General features: G+C 29.4%; 1 protein-coding gene across 1 annotated transcript; it reads left to right on the top strand.

Annotated features, from left to right (window-relative positions):
* Positions 1–6,332: 6,332 nt before the first annotated feature.
* Positions 6,333–6,713, top strand: LOC129984921 (protein yippee-like 5). Its single transcript, XM_056094870.1, has one exon. It carries the CDS (start codon positions 6,333–6,335, stop codon positions 6,711–6,713), a length of 381 nt encoding a protein of 126 aa, XP_055950845.1.
* Positions 6,714–15,927: the final 9,214 nt, after the last annotated feature.

Raw genomic sequence — 15,927 nt, 5'->3', positions numbered from 1 at the left:
TTGTAGATAAAACAATTGACGTCATTCAAAAGATAAATTTTTGGACTTGAATTTGATGTGAAAATCATTTTTGTGCAATGATACTCTTTGAAGTTAACGCAAAAAAGCACCAAAATTTTACTTAATTTTTAATTAATTAAAATTCTAATTAAAAATTTTAAAAAAATCGCTTCCAAGTGCACAATTTCGAACTCTAAGTTATAAATGTGACAAATTTGGTAGCTGTAAGTTAAAAAGTCTGGCCTGTAGAGTGCAACCACACACACACACATATTGAGCTTTATTATAAGTATTAGCAAACTTTGGCGACCAGCCGGTTCGCCGGTATCAATGCCGGCTAAAAGGTTCATTCAATATTTTATATAACTTGGTCTCATAATAGGTTTTTCAGCAAAATATTTTCAATCTTCAAATTTTGATAGTTATATATATCACTTATATTATTATGTAGGCCTTAATACGTTCTGATCATTGTACTGCGCATCTCTCTCTAATTTTCTATTAGCGCCCGTAAAATTTAATTTTAAATTAAAGTGAAATGATATATTTTAATAAAAATTTTATTTAATGAAAAGCTAAGTAGAGTTTTGTGGTTTTCTTGCGATAAAATCTGTCATGTTTAACACTACGAAATCATTATTTTATAAAAATGATTTTTATTCAATTTTTTTTTAAAATAGTTTTTTAATGGTATTAATATTATTGTTGTATATTATTATTCTGAATGTCGGCAATTTTTTTAACGAATTTTTTGCATAATTTTCGCTGTTGCATTAAATATAAGCTTTTATTAATTTTTATTAAATATTTCATTGTGCAATTTTTTCCGGAAGAAATGTCTGAAAATGGAAGAAAAAGTCTGATTATTACCTGTGCAATTTACAATAAAATTACATAAAAATTCAAAAGAAATTAAAATATGAACATTTGGATAGTTAAGTTTTTATTAACACTGCGATGTCATGAAAATTGGTTACATTAAGAGAGTTTATACGTGCAATAAGCAGCAGATACAAGAAGAAGTCATGTGTGAGAGTAGTCGGAGTCGCCGACAAGTAAAAGATTTTAGAGGATTAGACAGCAAGCTAGCTGCTGAACTAGCGATTAAATGCGCTGCGTTATTACGATTAATTGACAGTATTTGTAGAAAAAATTTTTTAACAGTATTTTGCTCGAAATTTGATTACAAATTTGTTATATAGACTGTATACCAAGTTTCGTTTGTCTTAATCAAAGCATGCTTGAGTTATCTTCGTCACAGACAGAAAGACAGATAGACATTTTCCAAAAATATGTATTTCGGACTCGGGGAGATCTAAAAGTCCTCATTCGAGGGAGATTCCTCGAAATCTTGAATTCGAGTTTTCGGACATGAATACTTTCTCTATACTAAGCATGCAAGAGAGTAATAAAAATGAATGAGAGTGTATGTGTTGATGCTCATAAGGAAGTGAATCAGAAAAGAAAATTCCGTTTTTGTCAAACATGAAACAAATCAAGTTGAATAAAAACAGTTAAAAAAATAAAAAGATATATCATATAAAATAAGTTAATGCTACATAGGCTACTTCAGAACTTTTTTACCAAAAAGGTATCGACAATTCTCAAGTATATTAAAAGGTGTGCGTACACACTAGAAGATTTTTTTAAAAATTTTAACCTTAAAAAGCCAATTTTTTCACTGTAGGTCATTAATATATGTTTAAACTCATTTCAGTGAGAAAAAACCATATTACACTAATGATTAATTAATTAAATAATATTTCATGAGCTAATTAGCATATTTTTTGAAACATGATATCTTAAATTCTAATTTGTACAGACACACAATTCTAGTTGCAAATGATGCCTAATATTAGTCTTCATGTCGTCTGCTCAATCAAGTCATAAAAATATATCGTTTTTTTTAACAATTTTTTCATCAACGATGAATAGAAAAAGTGAGATTTTTCCTGTAAGTTTAACTTTTACATGGCTATTAAAAATTTATTTCTATAAATATTTCTTTGATTGAAGTACAAAACATCAGCTATTTCATACAGATTATTTTGATATATAAATAATTGTATTTAGTTAATTTCTTGTTGAGTTATGATTGTTTGAATGAAGCAACATAGTGGAAAAATATCATTCTTCATAAAATGAGTTTTAAAAACACCGTAACTAGAGTTTTTAATGAAAGCACCTCAAGAAAAATAATTGTAGCTCGAGAAATATTTCGAATATCGACAACATCTTGGTATCGTTTGAAAGCTAAAGAATCAGAGAACGTTATTAAGCCTTATCGTGGCAAGATTACTTTTTTGAAGAAAAGCAAAAAAATGTACATAGGTAGCTTCTTTATAAAAAACATTAAAAAAATCGTGTAATAAAAATCGTTTAATAAAACTAAGTTAAAAATTATTTTATAGTGGTAGTATATTTTTATAAAGTTGTATGTATGGTATACTATACAAAATGAACATAAGGGTTAAGAAATAAAAAAAATATTCGATATTTGAACGATTTTTGGAATTTCAAGTGTGTACATACACCTTTTGTGATTAATTTCTTTACATTCGAAATTCTTTTCCCTCAACACTTGTTAATAAATCTTTCTTAGAAACCCTGGGGATAGTTTTTCACATTTAATCTACTTTAATCTTAAATTCTGGATAAGAACTAAAGTTTAAATTAATTTTTTACATATTCTTTAAAGCCTGTAAATAATAAACGGGTATCAAAATTTTATAAGATATCATGCAAAAACTCTGCTTCATCACATTTCTAAAATAAATCGGGTATTTATGGACAATAATTTCCTTATTATGTGGATTTTATCATTAAAAGAGGTCAGTCTCCTTTTAAAAAGTCCTAAAACTAAATAAAAAGCTTATTGACTTTCTCTAATATCTCAACGTATAAAGAAACCTTTCCCATTAGATGGCATTTCTTCTTAATAAGAACCTGTCATCTGGAAGCATGTATCGGTTAATGTCATTAGACGAAACGCCAGCAACGGTATCAATGTCCTCATCCAACAAAAGACCACAAGAAAGTAAAATATAATAGACGTGGCCTTCGTAAGAAATAAAGGAATTGTCATTCGTGTAGAAATGCTTTCAGATATGAACCTTTCTTACCAATTAAAAGGCAGATATTTGTTAACTTGTGTACGGAGAAATGCCAATATAGATATCATAAAGCAAATGTATTAAGTACCAAAAGATATGACACAGCCAGTTTTTGGGGCTGATTTATAAATAAATGAGGATTGTGAAAATTGAAATATTACAGACTTATTTATTGAATTTCATTTAATTTAAAAAAACAAGCCTAATTCATACTTCTTATAACATCTGTATAAAATATTACTATTAGAGAAAAAAAATAAGCAAAAATATTTATTTTTGCTTATTTATTATTAAGGAATGTGCCCTCCAGTAATTATATTTCTTTGGTGGAATCGATTTTCTTTACTTTTAATCAAATTTTTGGCCACTAAAATTGGATCAAACCCCTGAAGCAATACTTGTTCAAGCTCATTTAACGAATTATATGGCTAGGGCAAGCGGCAACAATTTTTCACAGATTATTCCAAAAAGGCTTTGTAGGACTAAAACTGAAAGATCTAGAGATAGAGTTGACCTATCAAATCGCTTCAAATTTTGATTCTGAAAATCAATCAAGACAAATCTAGACTCTCGATAAATCTAGTTTAATGAAGCCTTATCATTCATTATGATAAATTTCCCATTATTTAATTCCAGTATATAGTTTGACTTATGGATTTAGAATCTCGTTTCCAGGAAGTGAGAGTTCTTCCATGTGGTCCATTGAAGTTAAGAAGGCTAAAAGAAAGATGACAGCCGAAACTGTGTTTCAAAATCCATTAAAACGGAATATTTCAATAATGGTAACTTAATAGGACTTGACGTCTTTTTTCCTTTGTATCTATACAGTAAACCTGAAATATATTTTGACTCGTCTATTAGAATAAAAAAGTTGTTGCTACTGGCGATAAGCGAGGATCAAACTCGCAACCTTTGGGTTCGTAGCCGAGTAACAAGACCACTAGACAAAAGAAAATTCTCATGTCTCGTCGCTGTTATCTGGCTTATAAAGCGTCACCACATTACTCCCCCTTCAGTGCGTCGGAGGTGAGACGAACGATTTTTTGTCCTGTTTTTGCTGTTATTAGTGGTGATATATTGGCTGTAGCGTCTGATCCATTTTTTTTGGCTGATTATTTATCAGCTTTATTCATTTATTGGCTGATTATTTATCAGCTGCATTTTTTTTCTCTTATTGGCCGATTATTTATCAGCTTCATTTTATTTATTGGCCGATTGCTTATCAGCTTCATTTTTTTTTCATTTTTTATTGGCTGATTATTTATCAGCTTTTGATTTTATTTATTTCTGGTAGAGGGAGCTACAACAGTTGTATGAAGGTTTTTTTTTTTTTTTTTTTTTTTTTTTTTGCGTATCACGTCATCGGGTCACCAATGTTGCTATTGGCGATAGGCGAGGATCGAACTCGCAACCTTTGGGTTCGTAGCCGAGTAACAAGACCACTAGACAAAAGAAATTTCTCATGTCTCGTAGCTCCAAAAGTATCACTGTTGCCAATCTGAATTTTACAACTATTTACAAAATAAAATTTATAATTATTAAAATAATCGTTAGCTACTTTAAATAAAATATTTACGATTTATGCCGCAACAAAGTCTATTGTTATATAATCTAGGCAATTTGCTTTCTTGTTATATGTAAATGGTAACTTATATCTTGTTAATTAAAAAAGACACATAAATGGTATTCTTGCATGAATTCTTTGATTGTTGAAGACATTTTCTTAGTAGCAGATATTCTTACTTCTGTTGTGAAACAATCTTACAAAAGCTGAGTCCTCTTTTTACAAGCTGAAAGTGTTAGAAAGGGGCACCAGGAATTGTGTCAAATGGTTGACTTTGAACAGATTTTTAAGAAACTAAATTTTCGAGTTGAAACTGATTACAGAGTTTTGATCACTCTGCGAGTCACTTCAGTCTTTTAGTAATATTGTCTTTTCCCCATCCACTCTATAGCCTGCCGTTTTGATGAAAGGAAAAACAACTTCTTTGCTACATTTGCAAAAACACATTCGTAGAAAAAACTACGACATTGAAGCATTCGCTAGAATTCTTCACTAATTACAAAATCAAGGTATTCTTAGCTTTTTCTTACTTCCATAAAAATACCGATTTCTTAGAAAGATATATGACGGATTTATTTCGTTTATTAATTTAATGAATTAATTTAGTAATTAATTTAACAAATGAAATTAATAATTAAATTTCTTAATGCTTTAATAAATTAAGTCATTAAGAAACTTCACCTCGACACTCTTGCCATTCCAAAACTATTTCTATGAACTGATTCTATGAAAGAGATTTAGTATCGGTATGACTTTTTGAAAAGAATCTAGGAAACAGAAAGCGACCTTTTTTCCATCCATGCAAACGAGAACATAGGCTCAAAAATTCAAAGAAATAAACGAATGGTATTTGGAAGATCTTTTGATTCTCAAAATCCTACATGTTTATCAAATTTTGGGTCAAATTTCACCTTAGATAATTTATGCATCAGATATGTTCATATAAATAAGATAACAGAAATAAATAATAGATTAGGCTGCTAGAGCATATGATTTCCATACTAAATATGCAGATATATGTGAAATTTTAAACTTGATCCGATCATTGCATAAAATGCATGTCTGATTGTACGATAGTAGTATAACATAGTGAGCTAAAAATACTATATACGCAATAAATAATCATCAAGACACTAATTCTAACATTTTGATCTCATGATGAGGTATTTATTTTAGTGTTTTTTTCTGCATATAACTTATTCCCATAAAAGAAATTTCGTAATAAATAATAGAAAAATTATAATAAATAATAGAAAAGTCGTAATAAATAATAAAAAATAAGGCATAACAACTTTCCTTAAAGCTTTAATCAGAGATATGCATTTTCCACTAAATACTTTTTTTATTTCAAATTTTCTTTGTGTAACCGGCTTTTGACTTTATTTTTACAAAAATCAATGTCTTAAATTTTTATTTGTTATGTCGCATACAAAGGATATGCTCACGAACACAAATAATGCAAAAGCAAACAAAAAAATTAATTCGTAGTCGATTTTAGTTTTAGCCATAGTAAATTGCGATTTTTAAGTAATCGCAACTATTATTTACTCATGTGACTAAAGATAATTTTATTCATTTGCACGTGACCATTATTTTGATTATTTTCAAAAACCAAAAATTCCATGTAACTAAAATAATTTCTAGACAGTCAAAATATGGGTGTGGTATTTCTGGAACATCTCGGCGGACAGATGACATATCGATGTGACACCTGTAACACATACCTGACGCATCGAGGAAATCTAGTCAGTACTCGTTTCACAAGTGCTAGCGGACCTGCCTGGCTGTTCAGCGAAGTAGCGAATATCCATTACGATAATGCAGTTTCCCGAAATATGGTGACTGGCCGCCATATTGTAAGAAATATTTACTGTAATGGCTGCTCATCTAGGCTTGGATGGTTTTACGAAATGACCTTTGCGAATGGTCAAGAGTATAAGGAAGGTTGTAAGATTTTGGAGGTTGTCCTTATACGAGAAGAAGCAGATGACATGACTGATACTTCTTTTGGCATGCATATGTCATTAAGTGGATAAAAATCCATTCTTTGATAAGTCAGGATATAGCCAAGATTGATGATATGTAGTCTTTTAATGGAATTACTTGGCCAGGATTTTTAATACCAAATCCGGTTACATCGGTTATTAAATTTAAAACCATGGGTAAAGTACTCTTTTGGCTTTAGATTTGTGTATGATTGCTCTTTTATTGCTTATTTTTTCATATTCCTTGAAATATGCATTTGGTTCATTTCACGATAGGGTAAGTTACTAAAATTTTGAGACAGACAAAATAAAGCAATAAAATTTAAATCTAAAGATGAGAGAAATCAATTCATTTTTATTAAGTTAATTTATGTTTATATTTACTGTCATGTTTATGACTACATATTGCATGTTTTGTTGTACATTATTTAGAATCATGCCAAGACTGGCGCTTGTCCGAACTTGAATCACTACAGCTCTTGAAACTTTTTGCAGGACTCAAAACCTTCTTTTCATGTTTTATATCATAAAATTAAATTTTTCTAATCTAGAAATATTGGTTGCATTCCATTTTTTTTTTACTTTTAAAGAAATATTCATACATGTCATGATGAATTAATAACTTATAAACGCATGTTCTTTGAAATATTAGCCAAAGCATATATGGATACTACAGCAACTATAAGAAGAGAAGATTTTATTGTTGCGATTGAAATAACTTTTTGTCTATATTCAACATTGAAACTTGATTAAATTTTGTAGAATACTGGGCTGATCTCTTCATCAACACTAAGCCACGTACGGATACTGATTAAGGTTTCAAAAAAGAAAAAAAGAAATGCAAAATTTTCTCAAACTAAGGAATAGGTACTTGTTGACATTTACGACCCATGGTATACTTTGTTATTTTCAAAGTATACTAACCTTCATTTTACTTAAGATGCCTCGTTTTGCCAAAATCGTTGCTTTTATTATTTCATTGCTTATGGTTGGTGATTGTAGTTGGTGACATTATTCATTTTTTGGTGATTTATAATAACTATAAATATGAACAAGTATCCAAGATTCTGACTTTAAACATACCTCAGAGCAATAAAGTTGTTATACTTCTTGACTTGGACAGGCTTTGATAATTTACTCACCACTAAAAAAGGGGAATTTTGAGCATTATTTAAAAAAATTAGGTAAAAAGCAATATATTTAAATCTGAAATCTATTTTAGCATGACTCCCCATATTGCTAACTAAGCCAACTTGCTAATTCTAAAATATAGCGCAGTAATACAGTGAAATAATGAAAATAGTGACTGTTTGACTGCTAGTGGAATTACATCTCCTTTATTACTTAAATTATCATATTAGAGATAAACGTAATATTTCAGCAGATTTCTACCTAAATTCTCTCATTATTTCGTTACTGAATCAGAAACTGTCACATGTTTTGGTCTTTATCTTGTTAGACGGCCAATAATATGGCCATCCTTGGTATTTCGTATATTTCCCAACTTTTTATGTCATTTGTTTGTTCTTTACGATATCACACCGATGATGGAAAAATTTCAACATATCATGCTTGCCTAGACAAAGATTAATGACTGAAAGGAGAAAGAGTTATATTTGCACAAAGTGATTACCTATGTAAGAAGCGTTTGAAAACTTTATAAAGGAGCTCTGATATTGTTTTGATTGCAATAATGGCTTCTTTTGTAAATGGTCAAAAGTGCAAGTTGGTTTTCAGTTACCTGACCTTTTTTTCCAGTTACCTCATAAAACTTTTTTGTAGGATGATTGGCCCTCTGGCATCAATCTCGGGAACGAATTGTTCAGGATCCGAAATGCAATACCGCAAAAGTCTGTAATATGTGGGATTGAGGAAAGCTAAATTTGATGTCGGATGGTAGGGAAAACTCACTGCTCTTAAACAAAATTTGTAATCAGAGGAAGATACTTTTTCAAACGATGTTCCCATGGCGAGGTGGTACTAAAGATCTGGTCATAAATACGTCATGCCGGACCTTTTCCGAGAAATGCCGATGGTCGCTTTGGCATCAGAGGCTAGCAATTCACTATATGATAGTATATGCGCTACTGGAATAGCGTCATTGGCAGACCGATGATAGGCTATGACCAAATATAGGATCTCAAGTACAACTTAGCGTAAGCAAACTTAGTATCAAGAAAACCAGGTTCCATCTTCCTGGTTATCTGATAAGAGTTCATGTTTAAATTTTCAGATCGCATGTTCGTTCCTCATCATGTTTTATAAAAATACCAGATTAATGTTTTAAAACTAACTAAATATAATTACTCGATGATGTTAATAATATGTAAGTCCTAAACCTATATCCACGTATAAGTCCTAAAAAGTAACCCAGATCTTTTTAGATGATTGAAATGAAATTATATAAACTAAAAAAAATAAAGTCATTTTAAAAATAGACTATCAATCCTACCAACCTAAATAGATGAAAATCCCAAAGAAAGAAGGATTTTTATTACAGTTCATAAAAATTCTATCTTTACATCTTTGTAACATATATATTTTTAAAGCACTTGGGGGGATAAGTTTAGCTATTAAACAATTTGCGGGTAAAAGATTCTCTGAAAAAAAGTCTCTTTCTGCAGCTGGAAGTCAAAGGTCTTAATCGTTTATGCTAATATTTTCAAATTCCTTTCAATGTTTGGCAAAACCAATGAAATAATGAAGAGACCATAAAAAATACTTTACTATATCCCCTAATTAATTATTCATTACAAAATAAGTATTAATACGATCTACTTTGCAACATTTAAATAAATAAATAATTATAATAAAATATATCGGAGCACATGCAGTTTCTGAAATTTTCAAAAGTTGTCTAACAGAAGGTGCCAAAAATATTACTATTATTTTGTTTTTATTTAATTAGTTTTCTTCAAGCTTTAGCCTACGCGCATTAAAAAAAAATTCAAAGTAAGGAAATAAATAAATGTAAACGTTTCTTATTACATAAACGAGACAATATAAATCAGGTTAAAAATAACAGAAGCTAAAATTTAAAAATTCACTTTTGGTACCTTTTCCTTTCGTCGGAGCAGGCGATAAAGTCGCAAAGAATGTTTATGGTTCCAAAGTTTAAAAAAAATTCCTTTAAAAAATGAATTAAATATTAGTTTTATATGTGTGTTGGGTTTTGTCGCCAATAAAGTCTGCCCAACGAGATTTATTCCGACGAAATAGAAAAGTACCTCACTTTTCAGCCATTAACTGCTAAGCAATGGTGATTATTGAAGAAAAAAAAGTTTATTTGTCTTAATGAAACACTTGTTAGATTTATTTTTCTATCTTTAATCGTAAACGTAGTTATGGAGAAATCCCCATTTCCACTCCCTCTGAACTAGTTGATCCATTTGTGAACTTATCAAAGTTTTAATCACCTTATAAGATTTCCCAGAGAGATTTAAATTCAATTACTTTAGTTATAGTATTAGCAGGATAATGTGGGTAAAGTGTTATACGCATATATAAATAGATAGGAAAACAAACTCCCAAATAGAGGATAGTTTGGGGGGGGGAGGTACAATTCGATTTTAACGGCAGCCAAAAAGTGCCAAGAAAAAAATTCGCAAAATTATAAAACTACATTCAAGTGCATTGTTTGCATATATATATATATATATATATAAGATCTCCACAAATTTCTTTTCCAAAGTCATGGCTTGAGAACGTACACAGTCTACTTATAAATAATTCACCTAATTACTTATCTAGACATAGTCTAGACAAGTTTGTCTTTCATTTTCCCAGCTGTGCTTTGATAAACTAATCTAAAATGACGTCACAATCAATTTTATTGAATCAGTAGGCGAAAGAAATTTTTTATATGAAAATGTTTAATGTTTGTATCAAATTACATTTTGTAGGCCGAATTTATAACACTTCTTAGCATTTCTATCGAATTAAGAATCAGGTAATCGAGATTAATAGAAGTTTTTTAGAATTTATGCAGTTAAAGAATTAAGCCTACTATTCTTTTATTTAAAAACTATCTGGAAAATTATTTTCTTTATATAACAGGTTTGATACATTATATATGAAAACCATATTATAAATGCATCATATATATATATATATATATATATATATATATAAGAGTAACCAATCTAAAGTAAGAAAAAGTTTGAAAACGAAACTAAAATGAAAACGAAACAAAACAGTTTCGAAATCGCAACTAAAATTTATTACCTATTTAAACTAAAACCAAAAAGGAACTTCATAGTATTTAGAGAGCGCAATTGCAGCTACTTCTAAAACACAGATGAATTGATACAAAAGTATTAGAATCAAGTTAATAGGAAAAACAAAAAACAAAGAAAAATTAAACCAAAAAAAAATTATTAAAAAATATTAAAAAAGAATCCGGCCTGAAGACTTTTTCAAGGGTCACCCTCAGGCAGGGATTCAAATAAAGGGATTTTTTCTGTGAGGACATACAGACATTAAGTCTAATAATGATTCCTCGTGACCCGAAAATCCCCCGAAATTATGCTCAAGAGATATACCATTTTAACAGAAAGGAAATACCAAATAACAAATTAGAAAAAAACCACAAAGTAAAAATACAATAAAAACAATAACAATAAATACAAAAACAGCATTAAAATTAAAATTAAAATTTAAAACGAAAAGCCAGAACATACCATCCAACAGTGAAGTAAACTTTAAACAATCGATTGTGATTTCCTGTTTTTGAAAGTTAACGGTAAATTATGTAAACAGAGGTAGGCACCCAGCGCCATCTATTGAGTGATCCAATATGCAAGTAAATTTCTATTTTTATTTAAGCCAAAAGATTAATCCCAAACCATACCTTGTTTAATTAAAAAATTGACATTACAGTAATTTCTAGGAAAATCATTTTTAATTAAATTTTTAAGGAGGTTATTTGATGCTTCAATATAAGAATTTTTATTATTGCAAACCCTTTTGATCCTGTTAACTTGTGAGAAAATTAGATTTTTGAAAATTTTTTAGAGTTTAGATTGGAATGGTAGTTACATAGTTTTGTTATTTTAAAGTTGAAATCATCCCTTTTATCGTATATACCAACTATTGTTTTATCATTAGCAATTTCGATTTTTAAATCCAGAAAGGTAGCCTCAAGTTGATTTATATTTGTATCTTTTAGAATTAAATCTTTTGGATAGCAATTAGTAATAATATTAGTATTGTCGAAGTTAATAAAAAGTAGGTCATCAATATATCTCCACCCGTTTATTAAATTATATTTAATTATTTTTTTCTCATAGTAATGCAGGAAAATATTAGCTAAAGCACTTGAGCTGTCCCCATTAGAATGGGGACAGCTTTTAGCTAATATTTAGCTAATATATATATATATATATATATATATATATATATATATATATATATATATATATATATATATATATATATATATATATATATATATATATATATATATATATATATATATATATATATATATATATATATATCATGCTATCTTTATTAACAGTGGGAACAATACGGAGTTGATCAGTTAATTAAAGGCGCATTTTGTATTCCTTTTTGAATAGGTTTTCTAATTATTTATCTACTTTTTTAAAAAAAACGTTGTTTATTTGCTACAGCAATAATTTCTCTTGTGAAACCTACTCTTTCATCCATCTTTTCTGCTGCCCTTTTCCGTAATTGGCATCTCTTTCGTGATTGCATCAATTCAAGACTTTTTTTTTCTTCTTCTATATCCATTAAGGCAATCGAAATTCTTAGTCACGTGACTTATCTAGAAAAATGACATTTTTTTCGCTTTCAATCTATCTATACGAAATCATTCTCAGACAAGCTTTTAAGTTTATTGAAATCAATGCCAATTTCAGATTTTTGCGACAGCCGGTTTCCTTCTTTAGTCTTTCGTTAAATGGTTTTGAAGTTTTGATGTCAAGAACGGATAAAATTAATTTCCGAAATAAATTAGTTCGCTAATTACTTCTAATTTCCTTCATAGACTGCTGGAAGGGTTTTTTTTTCTGTCCCACTGATTTGGCTCAGTGTCAAAACATCACGATATAAGTTAATGTTTAAATGCTTTAAGTTGATTTAAATTCTAATTTTGTTAGATGGTTATTTTATTGTCACTATTTTGAAAGAATCGGCAGTAATTTAGATAAAATCTTAGATAGGCTTAGTTGATTAGAAGTTGTTGCATAAAAATTGTTTTTTCATCGTATATTTTTCGTTTTAACATCATTTTGTTATATATTTATGTATATTTAATGACTTGATCTTGATTTATTTCATATTCAGAATAAGTATTTTAAAAAAAATCATCTTTTTATTCCCTCGTGTACGCAGCTGAGAGAAAGTATAATAATTATTAAAAAATCGAATTCGAGAATTTGATGTATCTCAACTTTTTAGCCCCCTCCCCTCCCACCCGAGTTCAAAAAATGCCTTTTTTGGAAAATGTCCATTTCACTCTCTGAGGCAAAAATAACTCAGAAATGCTTTGAGCTAGACGGCTGAAATGTGGTATACTGTCTTTAAATCAAAGCTGTTGATTTTAATCAAATTTTGTGCAAAATACATTCAGAAGAAGACAGTATGTCCGGCTGTTCGTAGATAAGTTAACATGAAAACTACAACACTAAGGGACTTAGATAGATAAAATTTGCTAACCACACATTTAACATCTATAGTAAAGATAACTATAAAATTCAGCCATAGCCAATGAGAGGTTGACCATCTGTCGGTCTGTATTTTCAGAAACATAAGAACGGGATAATTCAAAAACACGATTACTTGAATATATGAAATTTCGTATGGGATTTTGTGACTACAAGTGTAGTTTGTGTGAAATTTTTGTTGAAAAAAATTTGTCTGAAACACTGATTCGCATGCTGGGAATTATTCGCCAATTAACTCGCCAAGGATGACACGATAGATTCTGTAAAAATGCTAAATTCACGCCAAAAGTGAATATTACGCGCCAATGTCATGTTTGGCGTTCTTTGGCACATCAAGTGTATAAGAGAGTATGTGAGAAAATGTTGGGAAACTAATCCTACTGGTTATAAAATAACACAAAAAGAAATCATTTATTTAATTAAACTAATACATCGAATTTTCGATGTTCCCAACATCTTATCTATATCTATATCTATATTTAAAGAGAGAGAGAGAATAAATAAAATTTAATATTTTTCTTAAAAGTTGCCCCACTTTCCTTAAAAACACGAGAGAGATAAAATGATTTTGCTTTTTTTTTTTCCATAAGTACGCGTATTACAGTATAAAGGTTATTTTTACACCTCTCTGAAATTCAAAAAATTTGATTTTTAATTATATAAATTTAATTTGCAAATATCTTTTTTTCTAATATTAATTAATTTTTCAAAAATATTTTAACACCATGTACAACATTTCTTTTTTTTCTGTTGAATATTTTGCCAATTTTACTGTTTAATTACATCTATTATTTGAGTAGGTACTTTTGCTATTGTTAAAATTTAGTTTCTTTTAGACATTTTTATTTTTGCCTTTTGATATGCGATATTTACTTTCAAATTTTGTTTTTTAAAACTGCCGTTATTTTGCTCGACATTTTTATTAGTACATGATACTATATGCCTTTTTCATGACCCATTTTCAGCTTGAGCTCATTGTATAAGACTTTATTTCACTTTTTGAATATTTCAGTTTTTATTGAAATGTTACATATTTTACTGATTAACTCTGAAATTATATTTTTTAAAAGCACCAATAATCACTCTCATCTAGCTTAGACGAACGCGAGTTCGCAAATTGTACAGACTAAGTCTATGGCAAAGGATACCGACGTGCTCTGATTGGTTTAAGCCTTGGCATCTTTTTGGCAATGTTTTGCACTCATAATAGTATAGTTTTCGCTTATTTGGCTCAAACTTTGTAACTTTCATTAGTTTTATGGAAGATACGAGTCAATATCAAAACGATCTAATTTTTATTAATATAATTGTTTTCTATAAATATTACTAGTAATACTACTAATACTAATTAATAATAATAATAATAATAAATATTACTAATAATACTAGTAACTAATGTTGTTTATGCACAGAAGTATAAAAACTAAATGAAAGTAATTACTCAACATATGATGCAGTAATTAAATAATTCTTATTTTTCTATCACTTTCGTGCCTTTAATAGATAATTTATGCAGTCATTGAAACTTGTTGCTGAACGTTTGTTACTTTCCCATCAAATACATATGGGGAGATGATTACTTAATGCCCAAAACGTATAAATATGTAAGCTTTAACGGAATATGTGATTTCGTAGCTAATTTTTGTAGTTATATCAAAATAATATTAAGAAGAAACACACACAAAAAATACTTTTAATAAATTGTAATCTTTATATTTCCTGAATTTAGGTTTCAGGATTTGATCTTTTCTGCTGTATGTTACAGATTAATATTACATGTAAAACGTAAAAAAATAGGGGGAAAGGATAAATTCACAAATTTTATTTATTTTTATAAAAATATACTTCGGTATGGCATCTTTTTGGCAAAACATGGCCAAAAAGATGCCAGGGCTTAAACCAATCAGTGCAAATCGGTATCCTTTGCCATAGACTTAGTCTGTACAATTTGCGAACTCACTTGACGAACTACAGATTTTTTTTCCTTCTTCATTTTTAATTTTGTATTTAGCACGTAAATATGGTGATTTCAAAACGGATGACTTAAACATATCAAATTTGACATGGGATTCAGTGACTACAAGTGTAGTGTTGCCAAATAACTCGCCAAGGATCACGCTATATAATTAGTAAAAATGCTCAATTCACGCCAAGGTTTAATATTTCGTTACTATTGTACGCCAATGTTATAATAAGGCATTCTCGGTGTAACACATTTATTGCGAGAAAGTTTGGGGGAAACCATTCTTGCTGGTATAGTGAATCTCCCTTTAATGTCTACATGGTATCTAAAAGCAAAGCAATGAGTTGAAGCTCATTGAAGAAGAAATTCATAAAAATTAACAAAATTATAAAAAAAAATTTCAGAATTTTCAAGGCATGCATTTGGCGACTAAGTCCCTTTCTGTTCAAGAACAGGGTTGACCAAGATGAGTCATGTTCTCTTCATCCTTTTCTGAGTGCTTCTCGATCTCACTCCATTTCCGCTCATGGCAAGATACCGAATTGAGGGGGGGGGAATACAGCAGAACATCGGAATTATAGGTTGGGAGTCATACTGATTGACGTCATGTGAT

The sequence above is a fragment of the Argiope bruennichi genome, chromosome 9 (assembly GCF_947563725.1).
Source record: "Argiope bruennichi chromosome 9, qqArgBrue1.1, whole genome shotgun sequence".
Classification (NCBI taxonomy): domain Eukaryota; kingdom Metazoa; phylum Arthropoda; class Arachnida; order Araneae; family Araneidae; genus Argiope; species Argiope bruennichi.
Note: the sequence above shows the minus strand (reverse complement) of the source record. Positions and strands in the feature narration are given on the sequence as shown.